This window comes from Lithobates pipiens, unplaced genomic scaffold (assembly GCF_037356315.1).
Source record: "Lithobates pipiens isolate NorthernLeopardFrog02 unplaced genomic scaffold, aLitPip1_a1.2 Scaffold_74, whole genome shotgun sequence".
Lineage (NCBI taxonomy): Eukaryota > Metazoa > Chordata > Amphibia > Anura > Ranidae > Lithobates > Lithobates pipiens.
In genome coordinates, this window is record NW_027507897.1 from 909,743 (window position 1) to 933,482 (window position 23,740).

The 23,740-nt window shown below is 44.2% G+C and overlaps 1 protein-coding gene across 3 annotated transcripts in view; it reads right to left on the reverse strand.

The window, feature by feature from the left end:
- Nucleotides 1–23,740, reverse strand: part of LOC143959420 (uncharacterized) — a 56,778-nt gene that overhangs the window by 26,278 nt on the left and 6,760 nt on the right. For all 3 annotated transcript variants that reach the window (XR_013270222.1, XM_077468069.1, XM_077468070.1), the window contains exon 3: nt 997–2,046. Coding sequence is in view for 2 of the 3 variants with exons in the window: in XM_077468069.1 (XP_077324195.1) it covers nt 997–2,046 (1,050 nt within the window). In the remaining variant the exon portion in view is untranslated. The remainder of the gene's footprint in view (nt 1–996; nt 2,047–23,740) is intronic.

Genomic DNA, 23,740 nt, shown 5'->3' on the forward strand with positions numbered 1-23,740 from the left:
TATGCAAAAGTTTCAGGTATATTTCTCTTAAAACAAGTCAGGTTTTGTTTAGGTGACCTAGTGAGTTCTATAATGAGGTCATAACTCCAATCTAGTCAAAGCCAATGTTACCAGCACAGCATGGATCTCCAGAGTGGGTCCAAGGCTTTATTAAGAGATCGACATTGTTACAACAATGTTTTGGATCCTCGCAGTACCCCTTCATCAGGAATCTGACAGCCACGTGTCTGATGAAGGGGTTCTGCAAGGCTCTGGACCATTACTTTGGACCTACTCTGGAGATCCAGTGTCCTGGTGACATTTTCTTGCCCTGACTATATACGGCTCAAGCCCGTGGTCGCTGCAGCACCCACATATATTCAGCCATTTCTACAAGAACATGTGTTGGGGAGTAGGGTGTCGATAACTCTGATATGGACAAGACATTCAAGAATATTTACACGCATATTTGCCTTATAAACATTTTCTACCAGATGCGTTCCAACAACCCAATACACATTAGTGTAAAAACGACTTTAAGAAAGCTGACTACAATTAAAAAAAAAAAAAAATAAAAGTCATGATTTCAATCAAACTTTGCAGGTAGAAATGAAAATGCAGTTACATAATATTCATATGTAAATACATAAACACGTACAGAAGGTCAGAAGGGAAGGTGCATGAAGGGAGGATGCACGCATGCTAATTTGAATTTATATAAAGAGTACATATAGGCAGGAAAGCAGGTAAAGGTAATACTTGATAGCCGTGCATGGCAGCAATGTGTAAAGACAGGGCAGGTTGCTGTGCCAAGAGCAAGTTGAGCATGCTGGATAGGCATCAAAGATGTGCAACTGGGCATGTATGATGCATGCCTGCAATGGGCATCTACAGTGCATGCTACTGGTTCTTTGCCCATGCCAACAGTGCATGCCAACAGATGAATAGGCACGAGCGGTGTAAGTCAACAATGTGAGGGTCATGCCAACGGTGCACTGGATAAGAGGTCTTCTTTACCTTTGCAGGTCAGAATATCAACTGAGGAATCCTGGAACGAATCTGTGGAAACGTGAAACTCAGTTGTCTTTAACCCTTCAAAGCTGCCAAACTGAGGACACAAAAGCTCTGGAGAGGATTCCTGGCTTTCTGAATTCCAGTCTTGTGTCCCATCTGCCAAAGCTCTTAGAGCTTCAATGGTTAAATGTTCCTCTACTTGGTCTTCCAAGGATTCAGACTCTGAATAGCAAATCACCCCAGTCTTATGGTCTGTACCATAAGTTTCTGCTAGATCCACAAAGCCTTCACTATGAGGAGATTCTGGGGTCTTTAATGCAGGTTTGTTCAAATTATCTGTAGCATCTACTAAAAGTGTAGTTTGGGTTTCACTGTATTGTGATGACCACAGACGTTCTGAGTTATTGGCAAGTGCCTCATGTACCGGTACCGTATTTTCCTTCTTGGTTTCATTTGTCTGCTGTGCATTATGAAGCTCAACCCAACCATCCTCACCGTGTTCCCTCTGCTCCAGTTCTGAACTTTTGACTCTCCAACCAGCATCTATTACTGTGTCATCTGACTCCCCTGAGCTGTCCATGTCATCGTCTGCATCTGGCCAACGAAGCTCTGCCTTTAAATCATATGAATGTTCCTCCCTTTTTGCAGAGCTGTGTTCTTTTGCCTCGCCACAGACATCTGGGGTTTCTAGACTTTGCCCTAAGTACCTTTCATCTACTGTGGATTTAGAAAGCAAGTTTTCATACATGATTTCAGGACCAGCTTCTTTTGGATTTTCATTTGGTTCAAAATCATCAGGTCTTATACCTGCTCTAAAGTGTGGCATAAATCCATATGATTCTTCCTCGTTGAAACCCCAATCTGGGTGTGTATATCTGATTAGCGGTTCATTTGCTTTCTCCATTTGGTTAGAAGGTCTTTCGGTAGACATCTGTGAAAGTCCATAATGAATTGCTTTGTCTTCACTTTCCTTGAAATCAAAGCCTGTGCTGTTTGCAATCATTTCAAAAGGAGACCCAGGTGATTCTGGACTGGGATGTTTGGGATGGGATTCTGGAGAGAAGGCGTCAAAGAAAAGTCTGTAAAGCCTGTCCCACTAACAAATGACCTTCTATAACAGGGCAATGTAATACAGCTGACTTATTAATTTGAGTAGCTCATGTAAGACAATGGCCTACCATAAAAATACAAATTTTTGTACCTGTAAATATTTTTTATTCAATGTTCGAGGGACACAGCACCACAAAATTCAAATACATGCACAATATATTGCCACCTAAAGAATTAAACACCAAGTGAAAAAAAAATGGGCCAACTAGCTCTAATGATTATATACCTGTACCAGCAGTACAGTTCAGTTGTAGCTAGCAGTAATAAAACTGGAAAAGTAGTGAAGGATGAGACTGGTAACAAGTCATCCAAAGAAATTACCAAATACATGGGAAGCTGTGTCCCTCAATGAACACTGGAGAAAAGGATTTTAAAGGATTTTTTATAAAAAAAAATATTTTTTTTTCCCATCATTCATGGAGAGGCACAGCACTATTGGTGTGTACACACACACACACACACACACTTTTTTTTCAAGCAATCACACAGCCACCTCAGCGGAACCTTATGGCCAAAGCTAGCATTCGCTAATGAAGCCATATCCACCATAAAAGCACTATGAGAAGGGAAGTCCAGTTCACATCCTTACAAACCTGGAAGCCAAAGCCTGGTGAAGGCCAATGGCTGAGGGCGCTGTTCGGATGCCAATCGGAAGATCTTTTTCGGTCATGCCCCTTCGACAGAAGCCAGACAAAAGCATTGACAGTTTTTCTGGTCCATGACTGGACAATTTCTGCCCTTTAAGGGACAGATTTAAGTAGAAGCCCTTGAAATGTTCCTCAGCAGAAACTGGAACAATTACCTCCTGTAATACCAAGACTTCTATGACCCAAGCTAGGAATCTTTTGTAAGGTGTGAACTGGAGATCTGTAGATGGGAATAGACCTTCATGCCAAGGGAGACTTGCCTGCCAGCTTTGAAGAGGTTATAAAGTTTATTTTTTTACATAAACATGTTATACTTATCTGCTCTAGGCATTTGTTTAGCACTGGGCAGCCACAAACCTCTTCTGGAGTTTCCCACCCATTCATATAGTATAGCTAAAAAATGTAAAAATTGCAGCTTACCTTTGTAGGTGCTCTATTCTTGGGCCCTCCAGCAAGGAAAAAAAAAACCTACGTAGTTCTCTTTGTTTATGTAGAGGATGGCATGCTGTGTGCCATAATCAACCCTGTCTATACTTTGCAGATAGATCTTCATTAGCAATTTTAACAAGATTTGAACACTATCTGTCCTAGCAAAAGGTTAAAAGGTGTACAGGCTGGGCTGCTTGTATTGTATTTTAATGAGGACAGACTCACTCCAACCATGTTGCAAATAATCTTGCAGTAAGCTGTGACACCTCCTAAGAAACGTGAAAGGTAAGAACATACAAAAAAAAAAAAATGCTAGGCATGATGTGTAAGTGGGAGCCACACACAAACATAGTAGGGTTTCCTAAAATTTGACTGCAAAAGTGGAAATATGCTTTAAATCAGATCTGGACTCCAAAGCCTGGACCAGTCAAACACTGTTTGCCACACCAGGGTCCAAGCCAAAGCAGGATGCGTGAAGGAATCAACAACCGAATACATGGATCTGGAAAGTGACTCCAAATTCTTGTCCATTTAGAAAGAGGGAGCATTCTTGACAGGAATGGAGAATCTTTTGTTCAGGAAGCGATAAAGGGGCAGGGAAAAAAAGGAAAAAAAAAAAAAAAAAAAAAAGAGAGAGAGAGCGAGAGAAGACCAGGCGATCCAAGTCAGATAGGGAATCAGAAGATGGAAACAGGCACTTTCTGTGACTCTGCTGTTCAGACTGGAGTAAAGTCTAAGTTGAAACAACAAGCCCTCCATTAGAAGAGAAGATCTCAGCCTCTCAGTAGGGTAGCTAGCTGTGAATGCAATTAACAGTTTCAAGAAAGGTTAATATGTTGTTACAGAAGAGGGTAGCTTGGAAGGGGCCCTGCAGTTGTCACGCTGCATACAATACCCACAAACTGCGCAACCAGAAACAATGGTCTACTGAAGGGAGTTCCTGGTAATAGCATAGTGACTGATACACATTTGTTTGTCAGACACATTGCTAGCATTAGTAAAATCTGTACATGTGTGCCATGCAATTAAGGAGTTATGTGGCAGCATGAGGGGTTCAGGATACAGTCTGAATTCATTAAAGCAGAATGTATAAAGCAAGGGACAACAGGAAAGTCTAAAATTGGTGGCCCATGCACCTGTAAAGCCCTGACTAATTTCTGAAGCAGTCCAAGGATCCAGGAGTGTGCCATTAAAAATTATCTTGCAGTAATTGAAAGTGTTCTCAAGCAAAATAGTGGTGAAAGGTGGGCTGTAAAGCACAGGGCTTTATATGCAAGAAAACTGGAAGACAGTAAAAGCCAGTCACCTACCGCACTGGCAAGTCTTCAGCGCCAGCCTGGAAATCAGGTCTGCTGGCTCTGGAATCTGAAGAGATTTTTTTTAGCAATAAAGTCACAAAAACATGGAAATGACACAGGGTACAACAGTCAGCAGCGCAAACACTGTCCATTTAAGCTCATGAAAAACAGCCTAATTTAGCGGGCCATCACAGTGAAATGCCTGATCTTCAGTCGTTTACTGACTGGAAAGAGACATACCTTCCAAAATATCAAGATCTGTAATGACGCTACCAACCGCTGCCTGATTGCAGATATCCACACAAAATCTTAATCCAGCAGAGTTGGAGAGGTGTCCTCCCATCAGAGCACAAAGCTTAACTCAGCTATACAGCAGGTACAGGGGTAAAGCCACTATAGCAGTGATGGCAAACCTTGGCACCCCAGATGTTCTGGAACAACATTTCCCATGATGCTCATGCACTAGTTGAGCATCATGGGAAATGAAGTTCCAAAACATCTGGGGTGCCAAGGTTTGCCATCACTGCACTATAAGAATATGTCCCTTATTCGTTTTCACAAGACCAATCCCCCTGTAAGCAACAATATACCCCAGATGCACTATATTGTATGGTGCTGTGTCCCTCAGAAAGAGAAATCATCATCAATACAAAATTTTTACCTGAGCATGAGTGGGCCATGCACAACTGGCACAGCTGGCAGTCAACTGTTCAAATAGTTTTGTCATTACTACCCAAATAATTTACATGTAAAGCTGTAGATAAACAGAGGTTTGTCAAGTAAAAATTGCAAGTGAGTGATGTCATCCAGAGCAGTATATATAAAGCATCTACGTTTTGGTTCACAATGACCCTCTCAAATTCAGGTAACTAAAAACTATACTTTATCCACTGCTTCAAAGATACAGATGGTGATATGGGAGAACCACCGTTTCAATCATTTTATAATTTATTCTCAGCAAATTCGTAAATTGTTTAAACATTCACTTAAATCTACATTGTAAAATGGAAATCAAAATTATTTATTTTAGTTACATGTGTAAGGCTGCATTCACACCTGAGTGTTTCAAAGTTGTGCGTTTTTACAGCAATTTTGCAGGCTTCCTTTATAATCTCTCTTACCAGAGGAGAAAAAAAAAAAAAAAAAAAAATTTATATATATAATATATTTTTTTTATTGTGTGTGGCGGTGCACTGTTGATACATGTCGTTTTGGATTGTGTCTTCAATATCATCACAGCCTTAATCAACTGTTTTCCTTGAACAATTTAGATTGTTTATGGACTTTTCAATTGCATATTTTTTAATTTTTTGGTAGCACTGCTGTTTTATAGTATTAGATCTATGTGTATTTCATAGTTTCAGCAGCAGCTTACTTATTTATGCACTTTAGCGAGGTATTTTTTTTCCTTATTGCTTATAAAAATTAAAAATCCCTTACCAATCTCATGTGGGTGGCATTAAAAGTTAGCCACGCAACTGAACATCATAACAAATCCTGAAATCTATAAAAAAGGGAGCAAAGACCTTTTTGTCAGTATAAAGTAGGAAGGAGTTGAAAAGAAAAAAAGATTTTTGTACCTTGTCAAGTTAATCTTGTGATTTAGACCAAGCAACTAGGAAGCTGGCACTGAAACAAATGTAAATAAAATACAGAATTCTTGGCACTAGAAAAGGCCCGTTCCGGTTTGTCACTATTGTATCTGAATATCTTAATCAAAAAGAACAGCACAACCTTACTTTAAAAGGGTCCATTTGACCTTATTTCGTTTTGTTACACTAATATCTTTAACCCATAAAATTACTAGCGATAGAAGAAGATTGAAGGCAAGATTATTTCTCCAGCAACCATGCTTATGACACTCGCATTCTTGCAATCTCCTCTCTACAAAAACCAGAATAGAGGCTCACCAGGTCAGTACAAGCTCAACAAAATGCCCGCTTGTTGCTTTGACCTCCTTAATTTAGTTGTCAGACCAGCGTGTAACATTGTTGGCTATCAATAAAAACTGTGTAGCATTATGTTAGAAACTATACGTGCACAAGAAAAGACAATGTTAAAGTAAGATGGTTGGCAGGGTCAGGGTTAAGTCACACGCAGGGGAAAGGAAAGCGGCAGCAAGCAGTTAAGAGGAAAATGAAGTCTTTATAAGATTAATTGCACAAGATCAAAACATGATCACAAGTACGCCTATTACACAGAGAATGAATTGTTGTCTGAAACCTAAGACTGGATTTACACACACACTTCCTGTTTTAATAATTAATGTTTTAGTGTACAACCAAAAGAAATAATTATTCAATCCAACCCAGCAGACAACTTTATTTTCCCATAGCTTGTACACTGAGCAGTCTGTACAGCTCTGAAGCAGGAATGATGCTGGCCCAGGAACCAACTTTTACCAATTCTTAGAGGTGGGGGTTGCATTTGTTTAATCGTTTTTTTACTTTAATTTTAGCCCCCGTTCACACCGGTGCTTCTTGTCATGCGATTTTAAACTTTTAAATTCCATGACAAGTCACACTCTATTTGTGCCTATGGAATCGCTCAAAGTCGATTCGGTCGACTTTGTCGGTGCGACTCAGACTTACACCGATTTGAAAAAGGTTCCTGCGCTTTTCTTTGGCAATTTCATGTGCGAGTTGCATAGACAATTAGACATCTGTGCATGAAGTCGCAGATGTCAGCAAGCCACAAATGAAAATCTCGCTGACTGGCGGCTTTAAAATCCTGTTGAAGTAGAGCGATTTCAAAGCTGCATTCAGTGTGAACAGGGTCTTAACCTGTGGATCTGGCCAGTAAATCAGTTTTTTTTTTAAATTTCTTAAACAGACCAAGCTGGCCAACAAAAGTGGTCTGATACAAGCCATCTAACACTGACAGGGTAGCCTACATTGGTTTGATCCTACAAATTAATGTACAGTCTTTATCCCAAAGAAAAAAAATGCAATCGCTTAAACAAACGTTCGGTTTTAATTTTTTAGTCCATTCCATCTAAACCACTAGTGCATCCAACAATACCCTATCCCAACCAATGCTGCTGTCCAAAGGCATCTCCATTGTGCCTCTGTCCAGACTGGGGACACCCTAAGACAGGAAGTGCATTATTGGCTGCATCACCAGAAGAAAATAAAGGAAAAAGCCTTAAAGTGGAGTTGCCCCCCAAAAAATAAAACTACTTAAAAATCTTAAAAAAAATCAAAAAAAAATAATTGGCAAAAAAAAAAATTTTTACTCACCTCTAAATACCGGTTGCTAGGGGGTCCCTCGTAGTCTGCCTTCTTCATTGCCCGGGCTGGTGACATCACTTCCCCTCGCGCCGCACATTCACCTGGGACCTGTCACGTGTCCCAGGTGACTGTACGGCGTATCACGGCGCCCTGCGCCGCTCGCGCATGCGCAGTGGGTGCCCGGCTGTGAAGCCACAGCTGGGTGCCCACAGTATGCATGACGGCGCCGCGAGCGGAGCGGGGAGCGAGGGGGGGGCTTTGTTCCCCCGCATCGCTGGAACCCGGGACAGGTAAGTGTCCGATTATTAAAAGCCAGCAGCTGCAGTATTTGTAGCTGCTGACTTTTAATTTTTTTTTTTTAGGGGGTACCCCACTTTAAAGAAAACAAACACATGCACATCATTTAAAGATTGCTACGCTGCAATATAATAAACGTTATTTTAAGGTTTAATAACTCTTTAAAAGTATTTCCATGTTTTCAGCCAAATTGGGATAACACCTATTTTATATTCCTTACAGGTTCTCATTAACATGTCACAACTTCAAGTATATTTAAAATTGCAGCTTACATTATTACTTTTAATTAAAAGTTGTAAAGGTTCATAAAAAAAATAAAAAATACACAAACATGTCCTACATATCTACTCTGTGCAAGGGGTTTGCAGAGTGGCCCCAAACCTCCTCCTCTGGGGTCCCTCCTCCTCTTCTCAAGAGCCCCCACGGAGAAGCGCTTTCCATGGGGGCAATCGTGCAGGTGCGCTTCCAAGTTCTGCTGCTGCGTTCATTGACAGCAGGGCTCAGCACCACCCCCAGCATCATGGATTTGATTGACAACAGCGGGAGCCAATGGTTTTAATCTAAGACCGGGTTCAGGTAAGTAAAAAGGGGGGCTCTAGCGCTACAGAAAATTTACAACCTTTTAAAGGAGGGGTCTGGGAATTGAATGTTTACCATGAATAACCATGTCTGATATGAACCCTCTATCCTTACTAAAGGTTAACCACTTTCAGACCGGACCATTTTGCTGGTAAAATGACCAGAGGTCTTTTTACACTTTGGCACTGCGCTGCTTTAACTGGTAATTGCGCGGTCATGCAATGTTGTACCCAAACGAAATTTGCGTCCTTTTCTTCCCACAAATAGAGCTTTCTTTTAAAGGTATTTGACTGACTCTGCGATTTTTATTTTTTGCGATATAAATGTAAAAAGACCGCAAATTTTGAAAAAAAAATGATATTTTCTACTTTTTGTTATTAGAAAAATCCAATAAACTCAATTTTAGTCATACATTTAGGCCAAAATGTTTTCAGCCACATGTCTTTGGTAAAAAAAAAAAGTCAATAACTGTATATTTATTGGTTTGCGCAAAATTTGTTACATCTACAAACTAAGGTACGTTTTCTGGAATTTACGCAGCTTTTAGTTTACGACTGCCTATCTCATTTCTTGAGGTGCTAAAATGGCAGGGCAGTACAAAACCCCCCCAAATGACCCCATTTTGGAAAGTAGACCCCCTAAGGAAATTGATAAGTGGCATGTTGAGCCCATTGAATATTTTATTTTTTTGCCTCAAGCGATTGAATAATGACAAAAAATTTTTTTTTTTTTATTTTTTTTTTACACAAAGTTGTCACTAAATGATATATTGCTCACACATGCTATGGGCATATGTGAAATGACACCCCAAAATAAATTCTGCTGCTTCTCCTGAGTACGGGGATACCACATATGTGGGACTTTTTGGGAGCCTAGCCGCGTACGGGGCCCCGAAAGCCAAGAACCGCCTTCAGGCTTTCTAAGGGCGTACATTTTTGATTTCACTTCTCACTACCTATTACAGTTTTGAAGGCCATAAAATGCCAAGATGGCACAAAATCCCCACAAATGACCCCATTTTAGAAAGTAGACACCCCAAGCTATTTGCTGAGAGGCATGTTGAGTCCATGGAATATTTTATATTTTGCCACAAGTTGCGGGAAAATTACAAACTTTTATTTTTTTTTATTTTTTTTCACAAAGTTGTCACTAAATGATATATTGCTCACACATGCTATGGGCATATGTGAAATGACACCCCAAAATAAATTCTGCTGCTTCTCCTGAGTACGGGGATACCATATATGTGGGACTTTTTGGGAGCCTAGCTGCGTACGGGGCCCCGAAAACCAAGCACCGCCTTCAGGCTTTCTAAGGGCGTTACAGTTTTGAAGGCCATAAAATGCCAAGATGGCACAAACCCCCCCCAAATGACCCCATTTTGGAAAGTAGACACCCCTAAATTTAGGGGTACACTAGTGAGACTAGGTAATAAATGGCGGGTGCCCTGAAACTATAAAAAAATAACTAACCAAACAGCGTCACCTGTAACAGTTATATGGTGATCACTGGTGAAAGGGTTAACTAGGGGGCAATCAGGGGGCTTTATGCGGTAGTATATGGGGGTCCCTGGCGCTATAAAAAGCTGCGGCGAACCTAAATACCTACCTGCCTAACTAGCGTCACCTGTGACACTAATACAGCGATCAGAAAAACGATCGCTTATTAGGCTGGGTTCACACTGGAGCGATGCGGGAACGCCACGAATCCGCGGCGGGTTCCCGCATCGCATGCCTCCCGGCGGCAGTTCACACTGCCCTATGCGAACTGCTGGGAGTGTCAGTGAAATGTTAATGACACCCCTAGATCAGTTCGCATATCGCAGTGCGATCTGCAAACTCGGATCACATGGTGTGAACACCCATGCGATCCGATTCTGCTGCGGACCAAAAAAAGGGTCCTGTGCGAATTTGCGGCGCGAATTCAGCCATACTATCTGTATGGCTGAACTCGAATCGCACAGAGATCGGATGTGATTTGCACTGCGGTGCGAATCACATTCGTTCTCATAAACCGCTGCAATGTGAACCCAGCCTTAGTGACACTGGCGACGGGGGGTGATCACGGGGTTAAACCTTTATTGGGGGGTTAGGGGGGGCACATTAGAACTAAAGGGGGCTAACCCTAACTGCCCTAACAGTTATTACAGTCACAAATGACACCAATGCAAAAAAAAAAAATGCAATTGGTGTCACTGTGACTGGGGGGGGGGGGGGGGGGCGTGAGTGTGCCTGGCATGTTCTACTGTACGTGTGGTGTGTTGGTGCAACTCACCGATCCTCTCTCCTCGGTGCCGAAACGAAAAATACCGACACGGAGGAGAGATTACATCACTTCCTCTCCTGTGAGGAGAGGAAGTGATGTCGTGGAGCATTTCTATTCGTCGGGAGCGATCGCGAGGGGGTGGCCATGAATGAATGGCTGCCCCCTCATCCCGGATCGCTCCCGAACGAATGCCGACCGCCGCAGGCACCGGGGGGGGGGGGGGGGGGGCCCGATCGGGCCCCCCACCCGCGGGAAGGCAGGGACTTATATATACGCCCTTATGCCTGCCCGTGCCATTCTGCCGACGTATATCGTCGTGCGGCGGTCGGCAAGTGGTTAAAGAGCTCAGGACTAAGATTTTGCAATGTATGTTAACGAAAGGAAACGCAGCCCCCCAGGTGACTCCTTTTTTATACTGTTAAGTGCAGCTTGCAGTCCCCCAAAGGCCTACTCCATGGAGAGAACTAGAACAGATCAATATTGTTTAAAATACGTATTAGGTATGCTGTGCGAACAGGGACAAACATTTTTTTCATACATTATTGTTTCTTCTCAAATTGTAATTCTGCTATTGTAAAATGACAAAAATATTACATGTGGATTGTTGTGATTGTAATTATATCCTTTTTATTTAAAGTATAGATACATATTGAGTTTCCCTGAACAAACGGAGATCGAGCTTGACGAAACGCATTGGACTACTCTATGCTGAAGAATTTCTCCATAAATTAGGAACAAGTACTACTGGCCGTGTGCCATATGTTACTCCCACATCAACATGATGTTTGTACAATAAAAAATTTTAAATATATTTTGTGTTTCGCTTACAACCCCATATCCTCAAAAATCCTACCTAATGTATGGGAGGGAGTGTTTCCTCCCAATCTTTTGACTTTACTAGGACGTGTATATGACTGTTTGTCCCAAGAACTGGTTAAAAACTTTAAAATTAGAAAAGAATCGCATACAGGAAAAAAAAAAAAAAAAAACACAACACACACACACACACACACACACACCATTCTGTAACAGAGTCATTATCCATTGCTTCATAGTCATTTATCCATCATAAAAGAACCAATGCTTTGGAACATACAAGGATAGATTTTAAAAATGGCTATTGCAGAGAGGGGGGGAAGGGCTAGACACTTTAGACCCCTTTCACACTGGCGGTTTTCAGTCGCTATAGCCTCTGCAAGCGCTTGATAACCGCCTCCCATTCATTCCAGCGTGACTTTTTACACTGGGGCGGCGCGCTTGCCGAACATTCCAAAGAGTCCTGCAAGCAGCATCTTTGGGGTGAGTTGGGAACACTATTTAGGGCTCCCAAAATGCCCTGCCCATTGGAACGAAGGGGCATCACTTTCAAATCACCTGAAAAGCATTGCAAAACTGGAGTTTTTAACCCTTTTCGGGGGGTTAAAAGCGCCCTGCTAGCGGGCAAAAGCACTGCTTAAACAGCGGTAAAGCACTGCTAAAACGAGCAGCGCTTTACCGCGAACGTGGCCCCAGTGTTAAAGGGGTCTTAGCGTCTTCTAGACTAACTTGTTGGCTCGGTATGGTGCTTTCACATCTCCTCTGCATGTACACACTGTACAGTCACACTGAGATTATGTCTCATTCTCCAGCTGCTAATAAGCCCACACAATACCACACTTTGTTTTATACTCATAGTTGAGCCAGAAAATAAAGATGTGTAAAAACAGCAATTCAAGTTTAGGATTGAACAAATAAAAAAATAAAATAAAATTTAAACAAACAGTATTTTGATGAAATTTATAAACAAGGAAAACAATACTTGATCATAAAAAGCCTCAGCCACATTTCAAAAAGTGCAGTATTCTATAATGTGTGGTAGAATAAGAGGCTAAGCAGTCTCGGGGTTACCAATTTAGCAGTACTGACAAAATGAAAAAAAAAAAAAAAAAAAAAAAAAAAAGACATAAAAATAAAAATGAACACGTAAAAATGAGAAAATCTGGAGGCCAACAAGAATGTGAAGAAAACTTGACTCAGTAGGCAGTAAGCTTGACACAACTTGGAGTACTGATGCTTTGGAGATTAGACTAATTTGCTATTTAGACATAGAGGCAGGAATGTCCAAACTGGTGAAGGTATGTACTGGCACCTCTACACTTACAGGAAAGTTGACTTAAAAGTTAAGATTTCCACAGTGCGCCCCTGGATTCAGGTGACTGCCTGCATAGGGGGTTCTGTTTTTTGTTTGAATTTTTTTTTTTCATAGCACATACAAATATAGCCATTTATTTGCCATCAGATAAGAAGTAAACATTTCACGCTTACTTGAAGATGATAATGGTTGTAAACACTTACATACACCCACTGAAGTGACTAGCTTCAGGTGATACACAGATATGAAATAAACCCTACATAAGTTTTACCTGATTATCTGCAGCCCTCTCCTCTACAGCCTTCTAACACTAACACACACAAAGGGGAGAAGGAGAAGGGAGAAGGAAAGAAAGAAGAAGGGAGAAGGAAAGAAAGAAGAAGGGAGAAGGAGAAGGAGAAGAAAGACCAAACATTTTCACCCGTTTAGAACATTGCTTGGGCAAGTGTTTTTTAACCAATTTATTTTGTTTTACTTTCACTTTTGATGAGAACAACAAAAGGACTAGTAGAGGAGGTGAATCTCCCTAAAGCCTGGTACACAGTTTTTTTTTTCCATTCAGCCCAGCGGGTTGAACAAAAAAAGCTCTCAGCTCCAGTCAGAGCTGCTGTACTAACTATGCAAAGTTAGTATAGTGATCTCCCCCACTGAGCCATTTTGTTCTGACAGGATGGTCCCGCAGCCAGAACACTCTGATCCACACCATTCGCCATTGGCTGAGAGCGCTGATCAGAGTTGGTCAGCTGCTGGTTTTCCAGCATGCTCGGCACGCTTCTGTTGGACAGGGCGGCGTACACACAGGCCGAACGTCTGCCATTTTTGATTTAACCGGTCGATGTCTCCCCACATTCGGCCTGTGTGTACTTGGCTTAAGGCTTCATACGTACACTAGCCTACATTTACCATGGCCACAGAAAAAAGAAAAGCGTGGCAAAAATAGCCAATAGAAAGTGAGTAGAGGGAGAGGAAATTAGGGGTGGAGAGCTTCTGTTAGCAGAAAACGAGCAACAAAATTCTCGTAAAATGCACAAGTCAGGTGTTTCTATTGAAGTCTATAGGACCAAAAACACTTGTAATCTGCCAAAAAGATGCCCATGTACTTTTCTGAGTGACAGGCATTTTGCTTCAGGCCACAGAACACTCATATGTGTACAGGGGCCATTAAAATGAATAGGATTGGCTTGTTGAGTATTTTAGATTTTTAAAAAAAGTGCTGAGGTGTGAACAGGGGATAGATAAGGCTGCATTCACACCTTGGCATTTTGAATCGAAGGCAGATTTGACGCGATTCTGCCTGCAATTTCTAAGCTCCGAGGTGTGAATGACAAATCAGAGAACACATATTTGAGATGCCATTCATTTGAATAGCACCTAAAATCGCGGTGCGGTTCTGCCGAGATAAATTGTGCTACAATTGTGACAACCTTGTCACCCAAAAAATGTCCAGGAGCTACCTTTGGCGACGTGCTTCAAATAAATGGCATTTCAAAAGGTGTGTTCTGCAATGTCATTCATACCACAGAGCTTTTAAATCGCAGGCAGGATCTTGGCAAATCTGCTCGCAATTTAAAAACACCATGGTGTGAATGCAGCGGAAGCACAGACAGCAGTTAAGACCTGACAGGTCTTCTAATATCCCTCCGCTATGAAAAGCAAAAAAATAAAAATAAAGGTTTGTCCCTTATAGCTTAACAGAACGACAAAAAAAAAAAAAAAAAAAAAAAAAAGTAAACATTACAACTACTAAATTATTTGGTCACTAAAAATCTCTTTTCCTTAGGCTGGCCATACAGGTTTGAATCTCGGCCGGTTCAGCAGGAACCAGCCGAGATTCAAACCATTAACGGGCAGGCTGAATGTACCAAGTTGATCTATCGATTAACTTGGGTACAACCAGCCTGCTATAGCCGCAAGTGATAATTGCTGTCTTCTCCCGGCGGAAGACAATGGCCCAGGAGGAGATATCCCACATTAAACACACAGTGTTGATGGGGGAAGTCAAGCTAATTGAAACACATCCACCTAAATAAGTTGTACCCATTTATTTGCATCTTTCTTCTCTACAGCCGTGCAAAGTGCATAATTTATATAGCTTGTCTAAGCATTCAGAAAGCAGGGTGCTGAAGTTACACTTTGCAGATCTCAGCGACAGCTGATTGGAAGGAAAGGAACACACCTGCCTTCACAGCGCACACAGGAACAGAGCTGCTATGTGTGCTGCAGCTCCCTCCCGTCACCTTTTTATTTCTTGGTGTCAGGAAAACTGGTCATAAATGACTCACACAGATAGAAGGAGGAACAAGTAGGAGACAGAAGTGATACTTAGTCTGGATTGAGACAAGTACACGGTATAGAGGGATATGCTTTGTTCATATTTCACGTCTGAGGTTTACAACCACTTTAATGTGGCTAACCACAGGAAAACTCTTCATAGCCTTGGTTTTAAAAAAAAAAAAAATACAAACACCATCTCTATGGATTAGCGACTTGTAATTCACCTCAGGGACAAGGCAAATTACTACATGAAGGTTCATGAAGTATCTATTTTGTTCACTGCTGATGCAATGTTAACATACTGTCTGCAACAGAAAAAAATAAAAAAAAAATAAAAAGGGAAGAGGAATACACGTTTTCTACAAGCACTAGCCAACACCAAATCTATTCAGTACGATATCCTGTTATCACAAAAGGACACATCTAATTGGTGGTCATAGATAGATCGAAGTTTGGCTGGTTCAGCAGGGAACAGCCAAATTTCAATGCGTGCATGGATGTTTCTATTTGAAAGAAGTCAAACTATAAATAAATCAACTTCTGTAGAATGGACAAGTAGGGGACATTTTGTCGATCAGCAGTTGCAGTCGATTGGCTGCAACACCAATATATGTATGGTTTAAATTAAGGTTTACTTTTTCATTTTAAATGAGACCAGCGTAAGCACCTAAAACGGTTTCAATGTCACATTCTGGTCATCCACCTGTATAGCAACACTCTAGGAGGAAGATGGCCAGAATATAGAGCCAGACTCCGCTGCAATAGACATGTTCTAGCAGCTAGCAGGGGGAGAGAAATGAAAAGGTATGACCTCTTCGGTGTGCTGCTTCACCTTCTTTGACCAATCAGCAAATGGAGGGTGTGTCCAGGTTTTACTGTAGTACTGCTGCACTCGAGGCCCCGAATTGGCTATACTGTCTGGCAATGATGGTCGGATTAGACTGCCTGAAGAATTACAAAAACCTTTGGTGGACACAATAGTAACCATACATTTTTTTTTTTTTTTTTTGCTGAGATCAACCCTAAACTAAATGTAACCAAGCATTTCTTCTCCCTTTAACCACATACAAAGGCTTGTAAATATTGCACACAACAGTAACAAAAGACAGTATTAATATTCTAGTTGATATATTCCACACTTATATATATCACTATGCACGATTTGCTCAGAGGACTGGAAGCCAGTGAGACATACATTTTCATAATAAAGATTGGTGAATTGTATGAAAAACATCTCACACCAGACTATGGAGTTCAAATCACCGCATATGATACAATATCCCATTCTCAAGTTCAACTGAAATGCTCAACTCTAGATCTAAGATAACGTCACTCAGAGTGTGTGCAAAAGATACGAGACTCCCCCATTTTACAGGTCTATGTAAAATCTTTAATGTTAAGGCAGCAGCATACATACAGGAGGACCGGGAGAAAAAGATCCTGAAAGGTGAAGTATGCCCAAAGCTATTCTGTCTATACGTCTCCTGTAGGTCACAGGAGCGCAGTTTGTTCTGCATTCCTGTGACCAGTTTCCAGCCAACAGCTGGCTAAAGCTTACCATCGGCAGACGTTACTCAGCAGGTCCAGTCTCTGGAAAGATCCCGACTGTAAACTGGCTCGGCGACTTGCTGAGAGCCTGAGCTATCTGCTCCTGTATTCTCCACAGCCCAGCACTGGAGGGGCAGAGCAGAGAGCTGTCGACTAACAGTCACTGGCGCTCTGCTCAGTGAAGACTGAGAACAGAGAACAGCAGTCTTTAGCCTCGTACACACGATTGGATTTTCAGCAGACAAAACGTCAGACTTTTGTCCGAAAGGCATGTGCCAGGAACTTGTCCTGCATACAAATGGCACACACTTCTCAGCCAACAACACGAACGTACTATGTGGTATTTTAGCGCCACCCTTTGGGCACCTTCTGCTAATGTTGTGTTGGGTGAGCATTGATTCCGAGCATGCGTGTGTTTGTACTTTGCCTGACAGACTTGTGTACACACAATTGGAAAATCTGACAGACCATTGTCTGGACAATGTATAAGCCTGACATCCAACATTTGTCCGTGGAAAATCCGACAACAGTGGAGCATACAAACGGTCGGATTTTAGGCCAACAGTCTGTCAACACACAATTCCCATCGGAAAATCCAATCGTGTGTACGAGGCTTTTGATTGCTTAGTTCTCATTCTTAGAAGTGGTGGGGGACGACCGCAGCATCCACCTAGGCCAGTATTTTTTTTTTTTATGAAACCCAAAAGTCTCTTTGAATCTTTCACTGAGGGAATCTCAGACCAAGATACTCTATGACCAGGTGAACAATGATAAAAAAAGACTACTCAACTGCCTTTTCTAGATCAGTGTTTCTCAACCGTTTTCAGTCAAGGCACCCTTTAAAATGATGCACATTCTTGAGGCACCTTTGCACACTGGTACTGATTAGTTTTCCAACATTTCTCTTCTCCCTCACTCAGCTAATGTGACCCCAGTCTTGAGGGCCGGGGGAGGGTCAAACAAGAATGCTGTGCAGACTCCTAGTGTCCACTGATATCACTGGTTGTTAGGATGCCGGCAGCTGGAAGGTTGTCATGGTGCACAATGAAAACCTGTGGCTGTGTGTAAATAAGCAGCAGGCTTCATCAACCCACTACCTCGTATACAATTTTTGGGCAAATTTTAGGCATTCTGCCAAAAAAAAAAAAAAAAAAAAGGTACCCCGGATGAAAAAAAAAAAAACTGTTCTAGACACCCTAACAATTAGGCTTCCATAGAGTTTTATCTTGAATTAGCATAAAAAAACTAGAAGGTACGTATGGACATCTGGTAAATCATTCATACAGTTATATATTTAAACCCATCCACATTTTTGACACAAGTGACAATGGATTAGGGAAAAAAAAAAAAAAAAACGAGTGTAGAAAGGGGCTTCACTAACAGACCTTTATTAGCGCACACAAGAAACTATTATAGTACCATATACAACTAATATAAGCCGCCAAGTTATATTGAGGTCCCAAATATTGTGCACCCACTTATCTCTTGAAGCACTGGGTCTGGTTTCTGTTTTTGGGGGGGGGGGGCACAGAACACAATAGCACAGCAGCGGAGATTACAGTACTGATGTCGGATAGTTAGTACAGTGGCTCCCTCTGAGCCGTCAGCTTGCTGGTCTGAACAAAAAAAAAAAGAAAAAAAACCCTAGGTGTACTAAGCTTGAATGGTTTAGAAGCTGGGCTTCTTGAATTATATGTTAATGAGAAGAGAGTTGGCCTGTCCTTAGGACTCACTCCGACGCGGTTCAAAAATTCTGGAAGTCAGCCATGAGGCCTTCTCCCGAGAAACATCTGAAAGGTAGTAAATATATTTATATTTTTTTATACTGCATGAATAGGAACATCTAGTGTGGTTTTCGCAAATTTAAGTAGAAATACGCTTTAAAACTAAGCAGAAAATAAATAAATACACAAGCAGAGAGTACCTCCAGTAAATAGGATATCAATATGTTCAATAGATTCACAAATATAGGCTTCTGAAATTATGTGATCTTAACCTTCCCCATGAAAAATAAGCTTTGCTCCTCCCTTGAACTTCCAAAGCCTTCCTATTTAGCAAATTCACTTATAATTAACCACTTCAATACAGGGCACTTTCGCCCCCTTCCTTCCCAGCCCAATTTTCAGCTTTCATTGCTCTAACGCTTTCAGTGAGTAAAAAGATGTAAAAAACAGCTCATACTCACTGATCATCAGCCGGCTGCAGCGATCTGCTCTCCTCAGCGATGACTTCTGTGTGAGGAGAGGAGGAGCCGATTGCCTCGCAACCGGCTGTTTGTTTAAATCACATGACGGCCGTCATGTGATCAGGAGGGCCAAGCACAGAGCCCTCCTGCCGATCTGAGATGCGCCATGTCCGGGTGACACGAGCGCGATCCCGCTCCTTCTGAAGGACGTTCCTGAACATCCTATCAGAAGTAGACGGCTCCCACCCGGCCGTATATGTGCATTGGCCGGGGGGGAGGGGAGAGAGAGAGGGGAGAGGGGAGAGAGAGGGGGAGAGAGAGGGGGAGAGAGAGAGAGAGAGAGAGAGAGAGAGAGAGAGAGAGAGAGAGAGGGAGAGAGAGGGAGAGAGAGAGAGAGGGGGAGAGAGAGAGAGAGAGAGAGAGAGAGAGAGAGAGAGAGAGAGAGAGAGAGAGAGAGAGAGAGAGAGAGAGAGAGAGAGAGAGAGAGAGAGAGAGAGAGAGAGAGAGAGAGAGAGAGAGAGAGAGAGAGAGAGAGAGAGAGAGAGAGAGAGAGAGAGAAGAGAGAGAGAGAGAGAGAGAGAGAGAGAGAGAGAGAGGAGAGAGAGAGAGATCCAGCGTCTCAGGCCCTGATTGGATAGATATATAGCAGCACAGCCACAGGAAAGATATGCATAGGCTCAAGTTTTTTTTGGAGCTGCCAACATCTTGATCTTCTGATCAATTTAACCAAAGCTGCAAGTGATGCTTGCAAAATGTTCAGGGTTGTTAATATTCACACTGGCATGTGGCCTACAAGCCTATTCAAGGTATACGAACACCAGTATTAATGTATAAGCAGGTCTGTCTGCTCTTCACTGCCGCCAGGATGATTTTGACTCTGGTTCTAACCCAGCAGATTTATTCCCCAAGGTCAGGTGTCTGTGTGATGTAGAAGCACTGACTGGCCACTGAGGCAAAGGCAAGTAATCAATGCCTGCGCTTCAGGGCCAGTGTCCTATCACATAATGTCCCCAATCGGATAGTGTCCGCTGTGTGCGCATGTGCAGTACACAGGACAACCACATTCCAAAAATAGCTGAAGATGAACGGCGCCTGCGTCGTGAGTCCAGGTTCTAGCCCCCCATCCAAGTGGACAGAGTTAGAATAAAAAAGAGCCGAGCGAATCGAGGCCATGCCCGAAGCGTGGCGAGCGCACGAGGGGCCCTCTAATATGTGCAACCCTATGTCTACTTGGATGGTGGGGCTTGCACCTCGACTCACGGCGCAGGCGCCGTTCATCTTCTGAGATTTTCCAATCTCCTTCTGCTCCGTACTGTGGACACTTTAAGATGACTGGACGATATACGTCAGAACACCTGCCCTAAATCAGCAGGAAATATTAGCATTATGGCAGGACAATAGATTTATACTGTGAAGTAGGGGTGCACCGAATGGGTTTTTTGGTGCCGAAACCGATACCGAAAATGAAAAATACACTAGGCCGAAAACCGAAACCGATACCGAAACAGCAACGATACCGAAACATATTTAAAAACAAAAAATTTTATACAGGAGATGGTCAGGGACTGGCGACATGGTACAGGAGACGGTCAGAGACAGAGGATGTGGTACAGGAGGTGTGCCCGCATACTGCAGCCAGAGTGTGCCCCCATACTGCAGCCAGAGTGTGCCCCCATACTGCAGCCAGAGTGTGCCCCCATACTGCAGCCAGAGTGTGCCCCCATACTGCAGCCAGAGTGTGCCCCCATACTGCAGCCAGAGTGTGCCCCCATACTGCAGCCAGAGTGTGCCCCCATACTGCGCCCCCATACTGCAGCCAGAGTGTGCCCCCATTCTGCAGCCAGAGTGTGCCCCCATTCTGCAGCCAGAGTGTGCCCCATTCTGCAGCCAGAGTGTGCCCCCATTCTGCAGCCAGAGTGTGCCCCCATTCTGCAGCCAGAGTGTGCCCCCATTCTGCAGCCAGAGTGTGCCCCCATTCTGCAGCCAGAGTGTGCCCCCATACTGCAGCCAGAGTGTGCCCCCATACTGCAGCCAGAGTGTGCCCCCATACTGCAGCCAGAGTGTGCCCCCATACTGCAGCCAGAGTGTGCCCCCATACTGCAGCCAGAGTGTGCCCCCATACTGCAGCCAGAGTGTGCCCCCATACTGCAGCCAGAGTGTGCCCCCATACTGCAGCCCCCATACTGCAGCCAGAGTGTGCCGCCAGAGTGTGCCCCCATACTGCAGCCAGAGTGTGCCCCCATACTGCAGCCAGAGTGTGCCCCCATACTGCAGCCAGAGTGTGCCCCCATTCTGCAGCCAGAGTGTGCCCCCATTCTGCAGCCAGAGTGTGCCCCCATTCTGCAGCCAGAGTGTGCCCCCATTCTGCAGCCAGAGTGTGCCCCCATTCTGCAGCCAGAGTGTGCCCCCATTCTGCAGCCAGAGTGTGCCCCCATTCTGCAGCCAGAGTGTGCCCCCATTCTGCAGCCAGAGTGTGCCCCCATACTGCAGCCAGAGTGTGCCCCCATACTGCAGCCAGAGTGTGCCCCCATACTGCAGCCAGAGTGTGCCCCCATACTGCAGCCAGAGTGTGCCCCCATACTGCAGCCAGAGTGTGCCCCCATACTGCAGCCAGAGTGTGCCCCCATACTGCAGCCAGAGTGTGCCCCCATACTGCAGCCAGAGTGTGCCCCCATACTGCAGCCAGAGTGTGCCCCCATACTGCAGCCAGAGTGTGCCCCCATACTGCAGCCAGAGTGTGCCCCCATACTGCAGCCAGAGTGTGCCCCCATTCTGCAGCCAGAGTGTGCCCCCATACTGCAGCCAGAGTGTGCCCCCATACTGCAGCCAGAGTGTGCCCCCATACTGCAGCCAGAGTGTGCCCCCATACTGCAGCCAGAGTGTGCCCCCATACTGCAGCCAGAGTGTGCCCCCATACTGCAGCCAGAGTGTGCCCCCATACTGCAGCCAGAGTGTGCCCCCATACTGCAGCCAGAGTGTGCCCCCATACTACGCCCCTATACTGCAGCCAGAGTGTGCCCCCATTCTGCAGCCAGAGTGTGCCCCCATTCTGCAGCCAGAGTGTGCCCCCATTCTGCAGCCAGAGTGTGCCCCCATTCTGCAGCCAGAGTGTGCCCCCATTCTGCAGCCAGAGTGTGCCCCCATTCTGCAGCCAGAGTGTCCCCACATACTGCGCCCCTATACTGCAGCCAGAGTGTGCCCCCATTCTGCAGCCAGAGTGTCCCCACATACTGCGCCCCTATACTGCAGCCAGAGTGTGCCCCCATACTGCAGGCAGCCTGTGAAGGGGAGAGGAGAGCGGCCTCCGCTGCCTGTGTGGTCACAGCGCTGGGAACATCACAGCTTTCATTTCAATAGCTGTGTGTTCCCAGCCGAGCCGTCACACACAGCCCCTCCCCCTTGTCCGGGCACTTTGATAGACAGATCATCTGTCCAATCCTGCGGGTGATCTGTCTATCAAAGTGCCCGGACAAGGGGGAAGGGCTGTGTGTGACGTCGCGGCCGGGAACACACAGCTATTGAAATGAAAGCTGTGATGTTCCCAGCGCTGGGACCACACAGGCAGCGGACGCCGCTCTCCTCTCCCCTTCACAGGCTGGCTGCAGTATGGGGGCACACATTGAAATGAAAGCCGTGATGTTCCGGAGGTGGCTCTCCTCCGCTACAGGACACCCCCATGATGGGCGGTACCAGGGGGGCGGGGGTGGAGCCCCGCCCCCACACAGGCCACGCCCCATTTTCGGCTCCATTATCGGCCGTTTTTCTCTTTCGGCAAATTGCCGAAAGGGGCATTTTCGGCCGATATGTTTCGGCGGCCGAAATTTCGGTGCATCCCTACTGTGAAGTAGACCACCTCAAAAAGACACCTTAGCATTTAAAGGGTTGCTTCACATGTACAGAAAAAAACTGTAAAAGGTGACCCAATACCGGACCTCCACTCCCCTGTACTTACCACCTGCTGGCGATACTGAGCTGCCACTGGTTTGGGGATTTGAAATCCCCACTGCTCTCTCATCTGTTCATTGCTGCCATGGTGGGCCAGAAAGATTCTGGTCAGCTCCATCACATGGATGGCACTGATCAAACTGATTTCACCTGGTCCATCCTGGCAGCTCAGTACGGAGAAGAGAGAACAGAAGGGGATTCCAAATCTCTAGATCGGTGGATCGGCTGCAGGGGTTCTGACAGCTGGGAAACTCCAGAGGTATGTACAGTAGGGAAGGTGGCTTGAGGAGGGGGTCCCGTGTTAGGTCACATTTACAGTTTTTCTGTAAAAGGTGAATTTAACAGCACTTATAAAAACTTTTTTTTTATATCGTAGGTAACATGGTGCTGGGCACACCTAACGTTAGTTGACGACTTTAGGTTTACAAAGCTATAATGATAATAACATTACAAAATACACCAAATAAATAAGCACGATGTGATAAAGTACAAAAGGTATTCAAGTAATTAGGATGAACACATTTCAAAGTATGGGTTTGGGGTTTTCCCCTCTATTATACTTACCTAGGTGGATGCAGAATCTGTCCCCCCGGCACCTCTATACTGAGAGCTGAGCGATTGAACATCGCAGATGGCTCGGATCTCACAGCACTCTGCTCCTCCACGCTCATTGGAGTGTTGAGCTGTGGAGGGGCAGCGAGCGGCCATCTCAGGCTTTCAGTGGCTCACTGAGAGGCAGAGACGGGCATCAGTCCGGGCACCTGGCAGACCCAGATTTCCACTGTCTGCTCTCTGATGAAAACCGGTCA